The sequence below is a fragment of the Poeciliopsis prolifica genome, unplaced genomic scaffold (assembly GCF_027474105.1).
Source record: "Poeciliopsis prolifica strain line A6 unplaced genomic scaffold, Auburn_PproV2 SCAFFOLD049, whole genome shotgun sequence".
NCBI classification, from domain to species: Eukaryota; Metazoa; Chordata; class Actinopteri; order Cyprinodontiformes; family Poeciliidae; genus Poeciliopsis; species Poeciliopsis prolifica.
This window is the reverse complement of record NW_026562424.1, coordinates 3,408,607-3,431,575: the sequence shown is the minus strand read 5'-3', so window position 1 is coordinate 3,431,575 and position 22,969 is coordinate 3,408,607. Positions and strand designations below refer to the sequence as shown.

General features: G+C 36.5%; 2 protein-coding genes across 3 annotated transcripts in view; one reads left to right on the top strand and one right to left on the bottom strand.

Annotated features, from left to right (window-relative positions):
* adprh (ADP-ribosylarginine hydrolase) overlaps positions 1–12,454 on the bottom strand; it is a 71,742-nt gene extending 59,288 nt beyond the window's left edge. The window contains exon 1 of one of the 2 annotated variants that reach the window (XM_055058032.1): positions 12,364–12,454. Coding sequence is in view for 1 of the 2 variants with exons in the window: in XM_055058033.1 (XP_054914008.1) it covers positions 12,364–12,366 (3 nt within the window). In the remaining variant the exon portion in view is untranslated. The remainder of the gene's footprint in view (positions 1–12,363) is intronic. The other variant, XM_055058033.1, reaches the window with a different exon arrangement.
* LOC129377838 (double C2-like domain-containing protein alpha) overlaps positions 1–22,969 on the top strand; it is a 37,408-nt gene that overhangs the window by 5,923 nt on the left and 8,516 nt on the right. Inside the window, exons 2-8 of the mRNA XM_055058030.1 lie at positions 3,072–3,439; positions 4,446–4,525; positions 6,369–6,443; positions 6,699–6,808; positions 12,411–12,537; positions 14,730–14,789; positions 21,528–21,727. Of these exons, the coding sequence (XP_054914005.1) occupies positions 3,076–3,439; positions 4,446–4,525; positions 6,369–6,443; positions 6,699–6,808; positions 12,411–12,537; positions 14,730–14,789; positions 21,528–21,727 (1,016 nt within the window). The 5' untranslated portion in view covers positions 3,072–3,075. The remainder of the gene's footprint in view (positions 1–3,071; positions 3,440–4,445; positions 4,526–6,368; positions 6,444–6,698; positions 6,809–12,410; positions 12,538–14,729; positions 14,790–21,527; positions 21,728–22,969) is intronic.

The window sequence follows — 22,969 nt, the reverse complement described above, 5'->3', positions numbered from 1 at the left end:
GTTTAAAGTCAGAATTGTGAGGAAAAAGCTTGTTACAGCAGCATTCATGCTGGATTTTGTAGGGAGTCTGAATTTTGATTTCTGTGGTCACATTCATCGCACACCTGACCGGAAAATCAACTCCTGCATCCAGAACAGAATGAAGCCAAATTCTCAGATTCTTTGATTTGTTTTCACAGATTAAAACTCCCAGACAACACAGAGGAAGTACGAACATTCACAGTGCAAATATGAAGTTCTCAGTTTGAATCGATGAATGCAGAGAGAACAGAAGGTAGTCCTAAGGGGGGAGCTTTCTGCTCAGGATTGAGGACACGACGCCCCCTCAAGCCCTGCTGTCTTTAGAAAACCAAAGCTGCAACGTGGTTGTTTTCCACCCCCTTCACTTTATTATTTTTATTTTCAAAGAAGAGCAGATACACTGCAAAACACTAAATTTTACAAAGTATTTTTGTCTAGTTTATGGGACGAATATCTTAGATTTTTCTTATTTCAAGTATACTAACTTACGAATAACTTTTCAGCAAAATAAAGGTAGGAAAGCATAAACTCATAATTTAGTTCAATTCAAAAATACTTTATTAACCCAAGAGAAATTAAATGGTTTTGCATTTTGTATGATTTTTCAAATACGTTGTTATAGATTCTAATAGCTGTAGGAAGGAAGAATATCCTGTTGCAGTAAAAATCAAACAAAAAAAAGAAATGCAAAAACAAAATATTACCAAGTATTTTTGTAGATTCTACTACAAATATCTAAGTGCACTTTAAATAAGACACAACTAACTTACAAAAACTTTTCAGTGACATTTAGGAGCTTGTTTTAAGTCAATAACTCCTTAATATTGTGTTTTTATGTAGTAGATAAAAAAGTACTAATAATATGTAGAAATATTTACTAAAACAAGCTCCTATATGCTACTGAAGTGTTATTGTAGGTTAGTTTTGTCTTATTTAAAGTGCACTAAGATATTTGCAGTAAAACTAGACTAAAAATAGTAGGCAATATTTTGTGTTTTTGCAGTTCAATCTCCGGCTTTATGCAACAAGGCGGCTCTTCTAGCAATATAAGAGGACTGAAGAGCAATTCAGCCTGGAAAAACTTCCTCCTGTAAGAGTCTGACGGTGCAGGCTTGTCGAGGATTTTAGATAACAAAGGTGCTGAAACACACACACACACACACACACACACACTGTAATTTCAACGTGGATTTAATTTAACTCAGCCACTTTTTGTCCATTATCTCTTATGCTTCCTCCGCTGGTTTATTCAGATTTATTTAATTGAGATGCAAATGTGCGCACATCCTCTGCTGTATTTTGTAGTCCTGTGAGAAGCTACATTAAAATTGCTTTAATTAGGTTCAAAGAGCTTTCATTCAGAGAGCCACTTGTGGTAACATGAGATATTCGACTGCAGGTAACACTATAGCAGGTGTTACACCAGTTTGCGTTTCTCCAGAAAAAAACGCATCAACACAGAGAATACAAGAAATTACTAAAATAGAAAGAGATAAAGTGTTTCATCAAAACAAACTACTAACGGGTCAGAACATCTGATTTAATACTATATGTATATAGATACGCACAAGTTTGATATTTCAAAGACAAAAATGACTAAAACTGCAAACAAACCACAACAAATGAAGACAAAAACACTTCCAAATTGTTAAACTAATACAAAATGTATGTGTTTTAGAACAGGGCACATAGTGTATAGGTGGGGACTGGAGTCACATGACTTGGATTGGAGTCACATGATTCTAGCCATTTAAATCAAGACTTGAGACATGACTTGGAAAAAATGCTCAAAGACTCGGACTCGACTTTGACTTTCGCACCATTGACTTTGGACTTGACATGAAGCTGTTTTACGTGAAAAGACTTGAAATTTTACTCAAAGTTTAAAACATATCATTTATAAAGTGGTGCATTGAATCATTTCACTCATTCACTCAGACCGTTCCTCTGGTTTTCCACACTCTGTATGTTTGTGTGCTTAAGTTGCAGCACAACCAATCAAATTAACAGGATTTTAAAATAAAGGGGGAAAAACGAGAGATGGAAAAACACTCAAAGCAGATGTGCTATTGTGAGTAATTTCTTTTGGGTACATCAATCATGAAAAATCCAACTGAAAACAGAGTAAAACATGCAAAACCAGGATCTCAGATGGAGATTCAACAACTTCCAACTGTTCAGCATTTGAAGTTGCACAAAGAAAGAAAGCGGTACTTTTCTTTTACTCTCAGACAACTGACCAGCTAACGTCATGTGAGCAACGCTGGGTTACATTGATACCACTTATCTTTCATTTGTCTGCTATGTTTAGTCATGCTGTATAAACCCGGTGATTCGAACGTGTCCACATTAATGTGTACCGTGTTGCTCAGGAAGCTAGTGGATAGTAGTAAAACATGTTACACTTCTAAAAATCCTGGACTTAATGGTGTGGGGTAGTTCTGAGTGTTTCTGGATGGTAATGCAGCACAATACTTTGGTTAATGATTCAGGCAGGTTTGATTCAGGCAACGTTTTTTTATCAATACTGAGATTGGCTGACTTGGACTGACAGATATTTAATTTATCATCACATCCAAATTCAAAACCACTGTGCTTCATTTGCAATGAGTCCATTGTGTGTTTGATTTTTAAAAGAACACATGGTCTACTATTTATATTTAGCATAATGGGAACATTGTTTAAAAAATTAAAAAACTGACTCGAAAGGACTTGAAATTCCAAGCTCCTGTCTTGAGACTTGACTTGAGGACAAAGACATGAGACTTGTAAAACAGTGACTTGGTCCCACCTCTGATAGTGTGTTATGTCTTTGTTGTTTGTCATTTGTGATATATTCAAAATTCTGAGGAAAAAAAAGTCAAAATTCTGAGGAAAAAAAAGTGATTTTTTTTTTCCAGTGACCATAATTATCTTCTCTAATACTCTGATAAACACAGACTTGTATAAAAATCATTGTGTGTGTTTCTGTTCCATATCTTTGTAGCATTAATTGTAGCACTTTGTGTTTTCTCCACTCACTTCCTGGCTGCCATCATGTTTCCTCTCAGCCATATGACCGTGCGGAAGGGAAACCGTTTGGGCATCTCCATCCAGGAGCACATGGCCATCAACGTCTGCCCGGGCCCCATACGCCCCATCCGTCAGATCTCTGCCTACTTCCCCCGCCTCTCGCCCACTTCCTCCTTCTCGGAGCCGCTCTCGCCCAACCAGCTGACGGCGCCGGCTCCGCTGAGCCCCGGTGGTGCGGGCCAAGGTGGAGGAGGAGCAGCGGGAGGAGACGGAGAAGGAGGAGGCGGGGCGAGCAGATGCCTTTTGTCTCCGCTGCTACCGGGAGCTGCAGGAGGAGGGTCACTATCGGCCATGAGCAGCATGGACACCTCCATCGAGATCGACAGCTGCGACAGCGACGACAACAGTGAGTCGCCTCAGAGCAACGATCAGGTCTCACTGAAGAACAGGGTTTAGGAGAACGAGGGAGTATTAGCACCCGTCTCAAGATAATAAAAAAAATTAATTACAAGAATAAAGTAATTAAATTGCAAAAATAAAGTTGCACGACAATAAAGGCGCAATAATACGAGAATAAAGTTGTTTGAGAATAACGTCGCACAAGAATAAAGTCGTAGTATTACAAGAATAAAGTCGCATAATACGAGTCAATATTTCAAGAATAAAGTTATAAAATGATAATGTGATAATGTGACTTTTATTCTTGTACGACTTCATTCTCATATTTTCTTTTGCTTTATTCTGGTCATTTTATTTAAATTTTTTTTTTTCAGTATGGTTCAAATACTCCGTTATTTCAAGTATTTGAACCATACTATATTTGGTTAGTCCCAATTTGGCTCTTTTTAATTTTCCAAATGACTCTTCACTTTTTTATCATCAGCTACCTAATGCTCTAGCTTAACAAATATAATTTTTCTGTATGCTAAAAAATCCTTTTACATTTAGTGGTTTTGGATTTGGTTGTGCAGGAGGCTCCACTTCTGCTTTTCAAAGATGTACGGTTGTATTATTGCACATCAATTTGCAGCCATTTTCATCTGAACTGAGCAGACTGAAAACTACTTGTCTAAGAATGATTTTGTGTCACACATAGATCTATCTATCCTAACATGTTCAAGGAGGCATCTTCGGTCACATTAAAAATCTGGCTCAAGTCGTAAAAAACAAAATGAAGTACACTGATGCAGATCTGGACTTGCATAAAGAGTTCAAAAGAAAATTGTGTAAACAGAAGGTTTTAGATTTCAGGAACTAGTCGATATTTATTCAATATTCCCACCGGTCTCTCTCTTTCTCGCTCGCTTTCTGTGCCATTTGCTCTTCGCCTCCTAATGAAGTCATCATCATAAAAGCAATTACCTGTATTACTGGCACACATTTCTTCTGACTTGTTGTTAACTCCCTTCCAGCCTCCCTGGGGACGTTAGAGTTTGACCTTCTGTATGAGAAAGCCACCAGCTCTTTACACTGCACAGTCCTCAGAGCAAAGGTACGGTGTCCACGTGAAAATGCTTTACCACCTCTAAACGCCGGTTGTCTTGTCAGACAGAAAGCCAGCAAAGATTATGTTTCTGTCAGCTATAATGATTATGTTAGACTTCTGAAACCAACATGAGGAAATAGTTTTAGACGCATTTGAAGTAATGTATGAGCAAAAATCTATTTAAACACTCTTACATATACAGTGAAATACTTGAGATTCCCTCTAAAAACTGTCAAAGTTGTCTAACCTAATAGTTTAAACACCAAATATACCATCAAATGCATTAATATAAAACAGCTGAAATCATCTTGGCACCACAGCAGAAACATCTGCTTATCTTCTCAGCCAATCAGCACCAAGGAAAATAAATGGGGCTCTTTGATTGGCTGCTTTGCAAGCACTAGCCACACTGCAAAAACACAAAAACTTACAAAGTATTTTTGGTCTAGTTTCTACTGCAAATATCCAAAGTAACTTGAAATAAAAAAAACAACTTATAATTAAAATTTCCTTAAAATGTAGGATTTTGTTTTCAATAATTTTCAAATATAGATAAAAAAAAAATACTAGTTCCACTGGCAGATTATTTCACTTAAAACAGATAATTTTTACCATTTTATTAGAGAAATAATCTGTCAATAAAACTTACAGTTTTTCATCAATATTAAGAAACTATTGACTTTAAACAAGTTTCTAAATTTTGCTGAAAAGTTACTTGTACTTTAGTTTTGTCTTATTTCAAGTGAACTAAGATATTTCCATGAGAATTAATTGCTTGTTTCATTGATTTGTTTGTATTTTTGTTTTGGTTTATTCAAAGAAAGTTTTTGTTGTAAATGAAATAATGTGTATAAAGGTAAAAACAAAAAAACAGACCAAAATTACTTTGGTCTGTTTTTGCAGTCCAATAGCGTGTTGTTGAATCTTAAATTTCTTCTTCCCAAGTTTACTTTCTTTTGAATATTTTAAATACACTGAAAAAACTCAAAATCTTACCAAGTATTTTTGTGGTCTAATTACTACTGTAAATTTCTTAGTGCACTTGAAATAAGAGAATACTGAATCGCAAGAAATAGAAGCTTGTTTTAAGTAAATAATTCTTGAATATTCATAAATAGAACTAGTTCTGCTGGCAGATTAATTCTTGTTCTTGTTCGCTCTATGAAACAAAACTTATGAATATTAGAATTTTCCTCACAATAATACAGCGTTATGTTCCACAGGAAAATCTGACTTCTGACCAGAATCCAATGCATAAACATGTTTTTTTTAACATCTATACAGACATTTTCTGTCACTGTAAAAGTAAAGTGAATTTGAAGAAGATAATAAGTACATATACAAAACTAATTTAATATCAAAACTATTGATATTAAACAACGATATAAATATTGTCAATGTAACAGAACCGAAACAAGAAACCTTTACTTTGACTTGATTGCGAGAAAAAAAATGACTCTTTAATATATGTGATTGAAAATCTTGTTTAAACTGCAATGTTTATTATTTTTCTTCTTCTGCAGAGATTATTCATACTAAACTTTCTCAGTTAGTATTTGTTGGCATGGTAATGTTGCACATTTTATGATTTGAAAAACTGTGATTTTGTTAAAAACAGATATTTAATGTTTTTTTCAAGTAAAGTCGTTTTGTATCAAGCATTGTGAATGCTTTAAATTGGACATCTTCATCTTTAGGGTGCAGACTTAACATTGAGCTTCTTATTTTCACCCTTCACACTCAGACTAACAATCAATCAAAGCTTAACTTAAAACATTTTCCAGACGAAACCCAGATTCACCTTCACATCTCATTTTGTGGTTTTTGTGTTCTATATTTTCTCTGCAAGGGTTTGAAGCCGATGGATTTCAACGGTTTGGCCGATCCCTACGTCAAGCTGCATCTGCTGCCAGGAGCCTGCAAGGTTGGATTTTATTACAAGTGCTTTTTTTATTTCTCACTGTTTTGCTGTGAAATTGAAAGAGACCTTCAGGTTCCTGTCTGCAGGAAGATTGGAGGACACTCTTCAATTATGGTCTCATTATAGAATTGTGTGACAAAAATGTGGATGAATACATGAGCAGCAATAGAAGGAACTTGGGATTTATTTTTCTGCTGTTTGCACGTCGTATTGAAGCTTGCAGTGATATTTACTTCGTTCTCCCCGTGGTGCCAACAGGCGAATAAACTGAAAACGAAGATTGTTCGAAACACACTCAACCCCGTGTGGAACGAGACGCTCACCTACTGTGGCATCACCGAGGAAGACATGTACCGCAAAACTCTCAGGTAGTCTCTGCTGTTCACTGGCCTGGGTAGCAACTAGTCACATTTACTTCAGTAACTTTAGGAAAAAATATGTTTTAGGACCATTTTTGCTTTAACTTGAGTAATTTTGTTATTGGGTATCTCTACTCTTACTTGAGTAAAATTTCTGGATACTAAATAATGAGTAACTTCATTATTTGAATATTAAACTCAACCCAAAAATCACCAGACAAAAAGACACACCCGATGTTTTACATAAAAATAATTTAATTTCTTTCTATAAAAATGTCTCTTTTTCCAGATTTTGTAATTGTGTTATGTATATTATTTTCACTTTGCTCCTTAAAGCAGACAAAACTCTTGTCTTTCACAGAATTTTATGCAAAAGTCAACATTTTGTACATTTTTGTTCTTCCATTTTGGTCTCTATTGCTTCAAAAAAAAAAAAAACAAAAAAAAAAACAAAAAAAAAAAAAAACAAGCGCTTTACAAAAAACACCCAGCCATTTTGTTTGCCAGTAAATTTATGTTTTTTGGTGTCTGGAAAATGAACCGTTGGAAAAACGTCTGGAATGTACCATCACAAATCCGTTACCTAGCAACCCCAGCCAAGGCCAGCCCGTTACCTAGCAACCCCAGCCAAGGCCAGCCCGTTACCTAGCAACCCCAGCCAAGGCCAGCCCCGTTACCTAGCAACCCCAGCCAAGGCCAGCCCCGTTACCTAGCAACCCCAGCCAAGGCCAGCCCCGTTACCTAGCAACCCAGCCAAGGCCAGCCTGTTACCTAGCAACCCAAGTTGAGTTCTGTACAGTTTGCTCCCGGAAAAGACGAGATTTGTTGTTCAGCTACACTGCAAAAATACAAAATCTTACCAATACGTCGAGTTTCAAGAGCAAATGTCTAGGTACATTTGGAATAAGACAAAACTAACTTACAAGTAACTTTACTTGTGAGTTACTTGTTTTAAATAAATAAAACAAGTAACAGCTTGTTTTAAGTAAATAATTCTTGAATATTGATTTTCTTTTTTAAGTATTAGCTGGATTAGCAGATTATTCATTTATAACTTCTTGGGAAAAATTTCATCTTATAAGTCTAAAAATCTTCCAATGGAACAGTGCTGTTTTTAATCAATATTCAAGAATTATTGACCCAGGAGGCTCCACTTGTGCTTTTCAAAGTCATACAGTTATATAATAACATTGAGTTGGAGCGTGGCTAGCAGCAGCTTCTTTAGATTTAAAGTGACAGAGGCCATAAAACAGCTCATAAGCAAAACAGATCAAACTGAAGTCTCATTATTGAAGAACGATTGAACCTGTTCAAAAAAACAAAATATGTCACCTTTTAACATAAAACTTATGGGTTTATATTTTGGTCAGCCTGATATATTTTTGACTTTTTTGATCCATTACTTGAGTTGCATTTTTACCAAACAATTATTTACTTGTAATTTCTTGGACGGCTACATTTTACTTTTATTTGAGAACATATACATTGAAGTGCTGCTGCTCTTACTCGAGTAATTTCTAGCTAGCTGTGGTTATTTCTGCCCTTCTGTTCCTCATCTGACTCATACGTACAAAAGATTTCTTATCGTCCGTCTCAATCGCTAAGTCCTTTCCTATCAGCTTGAGGGACGTCCAGTAGTTCTCGACGCCCCCTCTCTGTCTCCATTGAGGCTGTTTCATGTTGTCTCACCTCAGTCTCGTCCCTGCCTATCCAAACATCTTTCCTGTCCCCTGAGATCAGAGAAGATCTCCACCTCTCTTTGTCGCTCCTTCCATCTGCCTCTTTGCTTTCTCGTTTTCAAAGTTGCAGTGACAGATTGAGGTCAGGCCGCGCACCGCGGGGTGTTTTAATCTCATTGACCCCCCCTCTGGAGGTGACGAAAGCTGCGAATTGTTTCTGTCTGTGACTGAAACTTTGCCGTGGTCCACATGAGAGCCGGATCTGAGCAGGACGGACAGATTAGCTCTCGGGGGTGATTAGAGGAACCAGTCCTGCTGCCGACCCGCGGCACCAGCACGTAAATATCAGGAGTTTGACTCATTCGGGTTCACAACCTGCTGCAGGTCAATACCACCTGCATGAAAAGGTGTCTCTGTTTTCTAGCTAAGGCTGAAACAATTAATCATGTTTAATCAATTATTTGAATAATTTAGTAATTGATTAAGAATTAACGTTTTAGCTTCAAATTCAGTAAAACTCCTGTTAAGCACCTTTTGCTTTCCGATTATGAAACAGCTCAGCTCTACACTGTGTTGCTATAAAATCAAGCAGAAATGCCTTAAATTTTCATATGTTAATGTCACATGTGATTCATAAAATGCTCTATATTATATTATATTTCTCCAGTCCACCCAAACATTTGAGATTTTTCAGTGAAAACTGCACAGAAAGGATTTCCCAGTTCAGACCAGTTTGAAATAAATTACAGAGATCATCTGTTGTTGTCTGTGAGGATTTCCCTGCATGAATCTGGGTCAGTGTGCTGCTTCAGTTCATGGCCACTGTGACTTCTGTGAAAATGTCACAGTGAATGTTAAATGTCAAAGGAAAGATGGGTCATACAACAAAAAGATTACTGAATATGCGTGTGGCTCCAACCTGGAGGGAATAAACACCCGAGTCCAAGTCTTAATCTCAACACAACAGGCAAAAAAAGAAAGGCTTACGAGCACAATGCTGCGAAAACGTTACATTAAATACTTTTTGAAGCATCATCTTTCTGTTTCTGGGACTGAAGCCGCCCACGAATTGTTGAAATCCATAAAGAGTCCATGTAAAATTGATTATTACTGCCTGTTTAAATGGTTCAAACAGCAAATATACCTTGAAATGCATTAATACAAAATAAGATAAAACTAACTTACAAGTAACTTTTCAGCAAGATACAGACCCTTGTTTTGAGTAAACAATTCCTTAACATGGATGGAAAAGTGCTACTTCTACTGGCAGATTTTTCTTTTGTAACATTGGGAAAACATTTTGGTATAAGTAAAATAAAAAATGGTTTAATTAGTTGTTGCTGTTGGCACAATGTATTGTGGGATACCTTGCTGGTCACTGTCAGATTACTTTGAGTTAACTTATAGAGGGTCTTAACTTATTTAAATTCATTGTTTATTAAAATGTAAAAACTGAGTAGAATTAGTAAAAAGTTCAACTTAATTTATTAGATTAAAGTCAACTTTAATTTCAACTTTAATTTTAGTAAAATCAATCTGAAGTCCAGTAAAAAAAAATTTTAAAAATCACTGGACTTTAGTTTGATTGGTGGCAAAATCTTGACTAAAGTTATATTTTCTCATAAAGATTTATTTTGTAGATTGTTAACATCATGCTGAGATGATGCAGTAAATATAAGCTGTCAGAAAATGTTTTCATTGCAGGTGAACATGTGAGCCCATCCCCCGCTCTTGACCTTTGACACCATTACTCAATACTCCATCTCCCAGCTCTGTCCTGATTTTCTCCAGATGACTCAATCCATCTTTGTTCTCGTCTGCTCCTCACACCCTCATTTATTTATTTGCTTCCATTTCTGTTTCTCCCTGCAGTTTGATATTAAATGTATGATTTTTCTTCTCTTCTGTGAATTATCCGACTAGAGGTTTTCTCCAGAGATCTTGTTTTGCACATATGTTGAACTTTCTGCAATGGTTTTGTTTCATAACCAGAAACTAGAAGATCGAAGGTGTGACTGGATCGTTTCTGTGATGGAAGGACAGATTTTTATAAATAAAGATATGAAACTTGGTGATCTTAGGTTCAGATGTACATTTAAATTAATTCTTGTGTCTTTGACCTTTCTTTCTCAGCCACGTCTCTCCACTGCCTCTCAATCTCACATCCACAACCTGTTTCCACCTCCTTCACTCCTCAGTATTATTGCTGAATTTATGGCATAAATATTCAACCTCTTGTGATGCACTTTCACACTGTTCGAATCCCCACTGAAAGAAACGTGGCAATTATCTCCAAAAATATGCAAACACATGCACCGCCTTGGAGGAGCAGTCGTCATTTTGTCACGTTGTAATCACAGTTTTTTATTTCTTTATTGGGATTTTTTGTGAAGTGTTATGTAATCATGAAATGTGAAGTAAAAGATACATGGCCGTCACTTACACCTAAAAATCAGGAGTCTTCAGACTGCAAGTGGGCCCTCAGTGGCTCTTACAGGTGATCTGTTATGCTTCCTAGAACAGATTAGACTTGAACAAAACATGTGTTTTTACTTTTTTTTTTTGACAAAGTCTTTCTCAGATCAGGAGATTTTAAGGGGTTTCTGGATGATAAGTCAACAACATAACACTTGTCTTTTCCAGCAGCCATTTTACGCCGCATACAGCAGGAAAACCGGCTGGCCAAAAGTGCTGGAACTCTGCTTGGGTTGCTAGGCAACGGGCTGAGCTTAGCCTGGGTTGCTAGGTAACGGCTGGATTCCACTGGGGTTACTAGGAGTCAATGTCTGCGGATTTGTGACGTTACATTACCGAGGTGTTTGAAACGGGAACATTTTTCAGACACCAAAACACTTGAAAATATTGACAAAAACTGTCTGGGTGACTATTTTAAACGTTTGTCCTGTTTTTAAAAGAAGCTGAAACCCAAATGGAAGAATAAAAAGGAGCAAAATGCAAGTTTTGCATAATATGTCCCTGTTAATCGCTGGCTTGAAATTAAAAGGAACCAATTAATGTTTTTAAATACAACTTCATTAACAATTTATTTTACTTTGAGAGATGAGAAATGTTCTCATTTTTCTAGAAAATTTGTGAGTTCCTTCTACCAAATTTTTGACTTTTGAAATGCAGAAATTTTCTGATTGTTTCTAGAATATTTCTGAGATTACTGGAAGTTTCTGAGTTTTCTACCAAGTTTTCAACTTTTGGAGCTCAGAAATTTTCCAGAAAAACGTGAAAATTTCTGAGATTAACCTCATAACTTCTGAGTTTTTTGGCTGAAATTTACTCCCTTTTTTAAAAAAAAAACAAACAAACATAAAATGCCATTTTAGAATTGAGCATCCAGAAAGTCCGCATCTAAATCCAGTCGACATCATTATTTGGAAATTGATAGATTCTCTCCATTCATAAAGTTTCGTCTTACTGATGCGTTAATCTGTGTTAGCAGATGCAATTACGTCCGAATACATTAATTTTGAAACTGTAATTTTCTTTTAACTGTAATTTGATTAAATCCCCAAAGCTTCACTTTGAGATTCCTGACAGCTTCCTTTCTAATTCAGGTCAGGCTTTCATCACTGATTTCATTCCCTTCTTATATCTCTGTCGTGACTTTAAAAGCTGTCATAAGATGTTGCTTGTTTGACTACTTTACTCCACACACACACACACACACACACACACACACACACACACACACACACACACACACACACACACACACACACACACACACACACACACACACACACACACACAACACACACACAAACACACACACACACACACACAGAAAACCACCCTTGATTGGTCTCCTTTCAGATCTCTACCTCTGACTCATTACCCAGCTATGCTCTTATATTTTATTCATGCTTTGCTCACCATTTGTCACTGTCCCTTCTCCCGCCGGCTCTGCCTCTGTCTCCCAGGGTGTCCGTTTGTGACGAAGACAAGCTGACACATAACGAGTTCATCGGGGAGTCGAGGGTGGCCCTGCGCCGCGTGAAGCCTGACCAGACCAAACACTTCAACATCTGTCTGGAGCATCCGCCTCCTGTGAGGAAGAGAGGGAGTAAAACAGGAGGATAAGGAGGAGGAAAATGGGGAAATAAATGTGTAGGGGGGAGAAATGAGTGCAGGGACGTGTGGCGGTCAGTGTGCTAATGCTTCCTACGTGACTCTGAGTGAACATGGACTGTCGAGGGGAGTGGAAATCCAAACCAGGAGAGGGTCAGTCAAAACATTGACGTTTATCTGGGTCCCAATATTTAAGTGTTTTCTGAACAAATATTCCCAGCAGCCGTCCTGAACGTTTTTTCATGTTAGATCCTATTTGCTTGCTTTCTTTTCAAAACAAAGAAATGACTTTTATTTTATTTCAATCACCCGTTTTATTAGTTGTACATGATGAGAATCTATTAGCAGAGAAACGATGCAATTTTACCTGAAAAAAAAAAACGTCTTAGAATTATGTTTTAATTATCTCTACAACTTGGATCAACATGTATAAGATGCTCAATATTTTTATTTAATTTTCTGTTATTTTTAATGTCGGAGTGACTTCATTTTTGTAATATTAGGACTTTTTTCTAGAAATATTTTGACTTTTTTTCTCTGATTATTTTGACTTTATTCTTGAATTGTTATGACTTTATTCTGATCATTTCAACTTTTTTGGCATAGGACTGTTTTCTTGTAATATTGCGACTTTTCATTCTTGTATTATTTTGACTTTATTGTTGTTATAGCTTTATATTTTTTTTTTTTTTTTTTTTTTTTAGACTTTATTGTTGTACTACTGTTTCCTTGTAGTCTGACCTTAATATTTAGTCGTAGAGTTGATTTGAATTCAAAGTCTAAAAAAAGAGAGAAGCTGTAAAACTTAAACAAAATGGCGGCTTTGGACGCTAATATCACTCTTAACAATGGAAACCCAAGGAATACACGTGTGGTAAAAACGACAGTTTTTTCCAAAAATGTAATCTTAAAAGAACAAAAATTAGATTAATTGATAAGCAGCCACTCAGTCTGGTAACGAGCCGCTGCTGCAGGAGGGATGCCTCTGAAAACTGCAGGACCGGACTCCCAGGCGCCTCTTCGATCCTCCGTTTTACGTGTCAAAAACACACAGAGGCTAAAATAATTACTTATGGGACTTTGGTCACAGAACGTTCCCCAAAGCTGTGACTGAAGAAGGGGTTATAATTAGCTTTAAGTCAGCCAACTAAACTGGCTACTCATGTTCCAACCTGAATCATTTTATTTCTTACAAATTAAACAGTGAACAGTAATAATGAGACATTCTTTAATAGAATTATAAAATATTAAGTAACTTATGGAAAATCTGTTTTGCCATAAAGAAAAACAGAAAAGGTCAACAGGAAGTCATAATTAGAGACTTTCAAATTCATAATTATGACTACCTGTTGAACTTTTATTTTTTCTTTCATGGCAGAAATGGACTTCCATAGGTAAATAGTTACATTTACTTGAGAAACATTTAGAACAAATTTAACCAAACTTTCTGTCATCATGGCTCAAAGCATATGTGAAACTTTAACACAAATTTTATAAATGAGGAAGAAAGTTTCAATTAATTTGAACTAAAACAACAGTAAAGACGTTTTATAGGACAGCTGAGCCACTCCACTTCTTTTTATATATATGCACTGCAAATAGAGCTAAACAACCACAAAAAGCAGCAGATGTTTTTTCCTATTTGTTTGAGTTGGTAATACTGACCCACTGACATGGTTTGTGCCTCCCTCAAAATTACAGAGAGAATTTGTCTCCTCCTATGGAGGACAAATAGCTTTGTGTGCAGGCTAAATGTCAGCAAGGTCACGTGTGCGAAACGATTGCTGCGAGATCAGAAAAATGAAAGGTGAGGAGGAAGAGCGAGAGGCGAGGAGGGGTCGTCAGAGACTCGGTGGAGATGAGAAACAAGTGGATTAAAAAATGAAAGGCGGCGCAGGGGGGCTGCTGTGTGAAACGAAGTGGGATGGAGCCGCAGTTTTGTTCTTCATGTGGTATTAGATTATCCTCTGAGGCCGGCGGCCACTCTGCCATCAAACAGAAAAGCCCTTCTGTCATCTGCGAGCCAGACGCTGCTGCTTCAGCCTCTAACTCTTAAAAGCAGCTTCGCCTCCGGACTGATAGATCCGTCCCTGTCTCCTCATCCTTCTGCCGCACCGCCGTCACTCATCCCCTCCTAACATTTATTCACTTCTCTTGCTTTCTGCCCCCAGCTGCCGTCGCCGACAGCGATGAGCACGGCCCTGAGAGGAATCTCCTGCTACCTCAGAGAGGTGAAACATTTGTATCATCCTCTGTTTGTTTGTCTAAATTAAAGGTCCGAAACGATTAATCGTGATTAATCAATTCTTCAAATAGTTGTCAGCTGATGTAGTTATAGATTAATTGTTAACTGGAGTATATAGGCTTGAAAGAACAACCTACTTAGAGCAGTAGTTAAGCCAAAAGCATACAAAAAATATACACATTTTGTTTTTAGGATAAAAGAAACTTTGACTGTACAGACGTTCTACTCAGGATTCCTCAGGTAGCAGTTTCAGCTTCATTTTACGGAAAAAAACAAGTGTTTTGATTTCACAAGATTAAAATCAGAATTCTGAGAGAAAAATGAGGAATTCTGAGATTAGAGTCATAATTCTGAGAAAATTCATTATTTTTAGATTAAAGTCCGAATTCTGAGGGGAAAAAAAATCGGAGAAATTCTCAACTTTGGATTGAATTCAGCTATGGATTGAGCTGAATGACAATTGGAGTCATAATTGGATGATTTAGATCTAAGTCTGTTAATGTGTTAGAAAGGTCTAGTCAAAGTCCAGAAACAAAGCTAATGGATAATACATGGTAAGAATTCAAGGTGAATTAACTTGAGCTATTTACAAAGAAAAAATAGCACAAATTTAAGTGTATGGATGTGCAGATGTGAAGGAATAACTGAATCATTCAATGTTGCTCTACTTGGTGTTAGTCTGTTGATTCTGGTTATAAAAACACAAATTGTAAATTCACTGGGTATTAATTAGGACTGTTGTAAACTATTATTTTAGTAAGCGAGTAATTTATCGATTATTCTTACCATTAATCGAGTAATCAAATAAAAAAGAAGATAAGATAAAATATTGGTAAATCTAACATAACAGCAGTATTACTATTGGATATCAACAACAGTCCAATTTTTCACATTTGAGCCAACAATAACTTTTGCATAATTTAGAAAATTAACCTGTAACAATAATATCTCACTTTCTAAGTTAACCTGGAGAAAAGTTGTATAAAAATCTGAAATTACATTCAATGTAATAAAAAAGAGGCAGACTCATAAATACGCTAACAAAAAATGTCTACACTGAAGCTTTTGGTTTATGTTTTCATCTTCAGTGAGTCTAACAAATAAACTCTTACTTTACCCAAACATTTATAATTTTTGTGTTCATGTTAGCGATGGGATTTGACACCTTCGTCCGTCTCACACACATTAACATCTACCAGCTACGTGCCGCCACGACATTCATTTGTTGAGACCGGAATGATATGAAATACATTTTCTGGTTCATCCATAAAGCTACACTTACATTAATCATCTATTGCGCAGCTGCCCGCAGCTGTTCAGTCTGTCCGCTCACTTGTGTAAATACACCTGCAGCGCTCTAGGAGAAAAAACTACCGTACTCCAGCCATCGTGCCAGTCATTTTAAGGATGCTTATTGGTCCCCTGAAAAACGACAAAGACCCAGACATTTTTACGAATCAATAAAATCCTCCCAAGCTGAACTTGAAAATTTAACATTATGCTGCTAACATTTAGCTTTCGTCAACAACCAGGCCAGAACACAGTGTGCAAAATAATAAAACATAAATTAACAAAGCTTCAAGGCATATCAATTTTCCTCAAGGAATTTTAATAATCGAGGTACTCGAATCACTCAAGCAATCGTTTCAGCCCTAGTATTAGTATTTTTCTTAAGCACTGTCCTCAGTACCTTCAACCATGGCAACTGCAGAAAAACTTTAAAACTCAACAAGCATAGTTAATGATGAAGACACTAACTTTGCAAGAAAAGTTTTTTCAAGTGTTTGTGGGTTGTCAGTTGCTGATTTTGTTTAAGTTGATGTTGCTACTGATGGATGTTCCCAAGTAAACAGTTCACTTTTGAAATCAGATCCACATTTATTTAATGTCTCATAAAATTAGCAAAAGTGTCACGAATGCAGTTGGTTTGTTGCTGCTTTAAAAGGTTGAGTCCCTTTTAAAGCAGCAATGAAAATAAACAGCCCCGTGGGTAATCCAGCAGCAGCACAAAGATGTCAAAACAAACCAAGCATGAGGCTTTAGGAGGCGCGAGCCAGCAGTGAGTTCCAGCTACAGTCACAACGACTGCTGAAGGAGGAGAATGTCTTCCAGCAAAACTGTTTGGACTCAAACTCTGAATCACATTCAGATTTTCTTTACCATTTTACAGATTATGCAAGAGAAACCAGACACTGTACAAAAAGATTTGTTAATGTTAGCATTTTGGCTAACCTTAAGATTTTAGCTAAAATGTTTGCATACTGAAGGGAGTAAGTGTTATAGTACATGTGAGTGGTAGCCCAAATGCGAAAGGTGGAATTTATGCCAACATTAGCATTTTAGCTCGTTTTGATATAAGAGCTCAATTTAACATAATGAATGGAGTAAACCAATGTTAGTCATTGAGTACTAATATTAAGGACTCTCCCTATGCAAGTCATAGTCCTCTTGCTACTCATGGCTTTTTGGCTCAAATGTTTGCATTTGTGTTAGCCAAAAGTGGCTAAGATTAAGCTCCTGAAAGAGCAGGAACCTCTGATCAATTGCAGCTCTGTGGGATAATCTGGTCTGTGGAAGAAAACCAACATTTTGAACAGATGGATTGGGTCAAGGGAGTAAAACTGTGACACATTTTGGAGTTTTTACAGAACAACGAAGCCATTCTGACATCGAAACTTGTCTTAGAATGAGCATGGAAGGGTAACAGTTTGCCTTTTAAGCTATGCCTGTAGCAGGGAACCAATAAGATTAAATAAAATATCATTTTTGTGAAGAGTAGTACTTAAATATTCATCCAGAATTATAGAACCAGCTTCTTGGTAGCTACAAAAAAAGCCTGTGGTCAAGGTGCAACTTGTTAAGTGACATTAAACCATATATTAATGGGTGTGTATGTGCATATTTAAGCCTCTTTGCATAATTTTGACCAATTTGTATAACTAGCTCCTGAAGAACAGTTTATATGCTTTAATAAAAGCCCAAAATGATGGTAGATGGCAAGGGCGTAAATCCAATCTCATTATTGGAGGGGTCCATAAACAGGAAAATTTCTAAAGACCAATTTTGGGGGGGGTCGGCAAAGTTACAGTGAAATGTAACGTAAAATCATTTTAAACCATATTCAAGTTGCAAGACCAAAAATGACTAGTAATGCATATTAAACGTGCTTTTCTAAGTAAGCAAACTGTTAAAACTAAAAATCAAATGTTGCTTCTACATGAGTTTTGTTCAGTCTCACTGATCTAATCTCTGCTTTACAAAAATTTAAGGTTCAAAATAAAAAAGCTTTAAAGAATAACTGCTCTTAATAAAATTTCTCAAACATTGATCTATTAAAATGGCTCCCAATACAAGTTATGGACTATATAAATAACTTAAGTAGCTTTATTTTTAAGCCTTTTTTAGTTTTTCTGGGGTTTATATAGAAAAATATTCAGATTTTATTTTGTGGTTTTAAAGTCTATGTTGAAAACAGTGAGAAATAACATTGTTTTAACAATGTCAGGGGAGGACCGAAAAGTTCATTCTTATTTTTTCTGAGATAAATGGCAGATTTAGTTCGTTCTTTGTTTCTTTAGCATTTTCAAATTGATATTATTTAAATGCAAATGTTTCTTCAATGATTTTTTTGTGGAGAACAATTCTAGACTTTTCCAAGATTGTGGGGGCCCCGACCTCCACGAACCCCCCTGGGATTTACGCCTATGGTAGATGGTATAAAGAAGACTATTTTTCTTTACTTTGCCTCAAATGATCATTGTTTCCAGACACATCAGAGAAAAAACTGATATATTGAACCCTGCAGCTCCAAATGAGACAAAATAAATTGAGAAACTGTTTAGTGAAAAGCTGGAGTGAAGGTTTGGCCTCAGAAGCTGAACAAAGCTCTGTATTGGTGGACTGGAACAGGTTCATTAGCAGGATTGTACCTTTAGGTTTAGCTTTAGGTGAAGATGAAATTATAGAATCAAGCTTCATCTAAATTAGAATATCTGATGCAAACTCAACTAATGAGCCAGTGAAATCTTTTGTTAGGATTTAATAACTGAACCTAAAATGGCACTGTGAAGTCCCGTCAGCCTCATTAATCAGACTCCAGATAAATTTTACATCTTCTCCCAGATTCAAGGTTACTTCATTTGTCTGCTAAGACTCATGTTGTTGCACCCAACAAATCCTCCCTCCTTCCTGTTCATTTCTCACTGTTTTCAGCTGGCTCCGTTTGTTTTCCCCCCCGCCTAATGAGTCGCTCTCTATCGATCTGTGAAGGTCTGCGCTGTTGTTCTACCAGCTACCTGGTGCAAGTCATCCTCTCTAATTGCGAGTTTCTAAAGCTCGCAACTCACCCAAGAGTTGACAGATGGCGGACAGACCGCTGGCAGCAGCGGCGGCTCCCTCGGAAAGAAAGAGGGAAGGGATTATGATGAGGGAAGTGGAGGGCTGTGGGGACGCGGACAGACGTGTTGCATATTGATCGACCGCCTCATCTCTTACAGATAACACTTAATGAGAGATTTAGAGATACAAAACAAAGACTGATGTAATACATACTGGTAGTTCTCATGTGAGATCACATGTCTGTAAACTTTTCAACTGACAGCCATCTTGGGAGGCAGTTGTGATAACAATAAACAAGCCACAAGATTAGAACTAGCTCTCGCCTCGTTCCTATCCAAGTTATAAACAATATAAGTGCATCACAATTAGTACTCGATCACAATTTTTGCATCCTTCACAATTCTTTGTATTGACTAGGTAGGAAATTATATTGTAGTATGAAATCATAGGCAGCTTGTCCACGTCATCTGACTTATTTTCCATTCTCTGTCTCATACAGGCCAATTTTAACAGCAGCCACTTTGTTCATGTATCTTCCCCTCAGACATTGGTTAAGTCTTTTCACATATTTTATTTTTGTTGGTCCTGAAGCCATGGGTTTGCTTGCTTGCACGGATCTCTTCCAGTTCAGACTTGTGGGGAAGTCGAAACTATGTATTAGGGCTGGACGTTGTAGCTGAAAACCTTAGCATGATATCAGTTGGTGTCAATTATCGATTCGTTTTCTGTTTAAATATCTGAAATACTACCAAACTAGTGGCCTGACCTTTCCTGTTATATCCAGTTTTCACTCCACACCGCTGTTTTAAAATTATGAGGCAAAGTGGCGAAACTTTAGACCGCAGCTGCAGTTACTCAACAGGTCGTTCCTAAGTAACCAAAGAGCGAGTGAGTTAAGTTCATATCCAGTGAATTTGCTACATATTGAATATTTAATCAGACATATTATCCACTGATATTGAACATGTGTTTATATATATTGTTACTGATTTAATGTTCAGCTCTATTTGTAATATCACCAAAGAACAAGCAGAGAGCAGGTAAAAATCGTCCACTGGCAGCGATTCAAAACATGCATCTCTTCTATAAATAACGTACATACATGTAAGCTGTAGGCTGTGGTTGGGTGAGTCATGGACCCTAGAGAACATCTTCTCTCTTTCTCTTTTTCTGCCTCTTTCTTTTATGTGTCACTTTGAATCTGCCCTTTCGGTCCACGTGTTTTCTGATGACGCTTTGGCAACAGTTCGCCATTACTTAAGAGAAAAATCCTGAAGCCGATTGGTAATTGTGCTTAATGTTGTTCTTAGTGATCTGTTGAAGTAATTTGCACTTTAGAATGAAAGTTAAAAACTAGAGATCTGAAAAACATAATTATTGTTGACCAAGATTGCTAGCTAAAGCTAAAATAGCAAAAACCGAAATAGAGAAAACATTTTCATTAACTGAAAAAAATAAAAACGGTAATTAATAAGGAAAACTATAACTAACTGGAATTACATTATGCGTTTATGAAACTAACTGAAATGTACCGGAATTATATATGCAATATCCTTCGTAATATCCCAGTAATTTATTTTTCAGATTTACACACTGATGTGAATTTTTTTTTTTTTTTTTTTTTTTTTTTTTATCCCCAAACAAACAGTTTATGTCAAATGCTGGCAAACTATGGCACTCCATAATCTTCCTGGTGGCAATTACACTCACAAAATGACAACAGCAAAATTTGGGGAAAATGCCAGTCAGTTGGTGGTTCAACAATGATCGATTGGTATCAAATGTTGAGTATTCATTAACCAATCAATGTGTTTAGATACAATCACTATATAATTATTTGACCTTTTTGAATTTTGCACCAAATATTTCACCAAACTATGAATTACTATAACTAATAACATTTAATTAATAACTGATATGAAACAGCAAACACGTTAAAGCTTTCTGAATTAGACAAACAAAAAGTCATAAAACTAAAATTAAAAACCCAAACCTGTTATATGCCTGTTAATTTCATATAGATATGCCACAGACTTTATGAAGTCTACAAAATCTAAAAAATTTAAAACTTATTTGTTTCTAACAAACAAAAATGCCATATGATGTAAATTATAGTTGGGTAGTTACTAGTTACATTTACCAAATTACTTTAATAACTGTTTTTTAAAAAATTACTTTCAGGAGTAATTTGACTCCATTGTAATTCTTACTTTTACTTGAGTATTTTTATTATGAAGTATCTCTACTCTTACTTGAGTACATTTTTGCGTACTCTGCTCACCGCTGATCCGAACACAAAAGTTGCTTTGCATGCTGAGTATTTACATAAACACGAGTCGCTCTGTCCGTGTGCAGCACACAGATCTCGTCCTTTCCTGTCCTTCAGTGGGAGATGGAGCAGCAGAGAAGTCTGGAGGAAAGGGGCCGTTTGCTGCTTTGCCTCCAGTTCCTGCCCCCAAACGGTGACGGCGACTTGAAGGGCGAGGCGAAGGAGAGAGCTCGAGGTGGGCTCTGCGTGGGCGTCAAGCGCTGCGCCCACCTGGCAGCCATGGACGTCAACGGTTTCTCCGACCCCTACGTCAAAACGTGAGCTAAAACTCAGACTGAAACTGTGTTACTGACACTGGATTTTTATTCTCTACATCACGTGTGTTAAATTCGAGGCCCGGGGGCTGAATTCGGCCTGCCTTAGCTTTTTATGTTGTCCTCTAGGCTCCAGAGGGGGACATATTGTTTTCTACCAAACCACCTGGATCAAAGCAAATTTATCTGTATGCTGCCAAATTACTTCAATCAATCCCTCCAGTTTTGCAAATTTAGCTAAATGGACAAATGCTCACATTTTTTGTGCTGATGCATAAGTGTGATTGAAGTGTCTTATTCACAAAATAAAAACAATAAAATTAAGGGAATAAAGTTGTACAAGAATAAAGTCAAGTTGGCACGTGAATATAATATATAATTGTAATATTACGACTTCATTCTCGTACAACTTCTCATAATATTTCAACTTTATTATGTTAATACTATAACTTTATTCTCATATTAACAATTTTATTCTTGAAATCTTAGGAAATTGTCATCACTTCATTCTGACATTATTTCAAGTTTATTATCACAACTTTATTCTCGTAATAGTATGACTTTTTTCTAATGGTATTATAACTTTGTCATATTATTTAAACTTTATTCTTGTATGACTTTATTCTCATAATTTAATTTTTTTATTTCTTTCTTATTTTTGTCCTTAATACTCAGTTGTACAGAGTTTATTGCAGATTCTCTGCAAAAACTATAAAACAACAACTTTAAGTGATGCCAACTCCCACCTACAGGAGGCAGTGTTTCTTACTTCTACTCTGCTTCCTCAGTCTTACTTGACCTCAAGTTCTAATGCATAATCAATGCGGCGAGTAACAAAAAGTCACATTTATTGTCAATAATTCAAAATTAGCACCACAAAATATTAGATTTTTATTACAAAAAAATCAAAAATAATTGTGAGATCCTGGAGGAACTGAAAAAATATAAATATGTTCAAATATTCAACATTATTTAATTTTAAGAAGTACTTATTGAGTTGTTTATTAATGGGATTTATCAATACATTCTGGCATAACTGGTTTCTGGTTAAACTATGCGAGTTTTTAATTTTTATTCCTTCTCAGTTCACCGTTGTGACGAGCCGTTGCCTGGAATGAACCCAAAATCCGTTTTGTCCCAGTCAGTCATCTGGCTCACCATTTGGCATTTGTCAGGTCTTTGCACTTGCCCAACTCCCCTGCGCTCAACATGTTCACGAACTGACTGCTTAATGTCTCATATCCC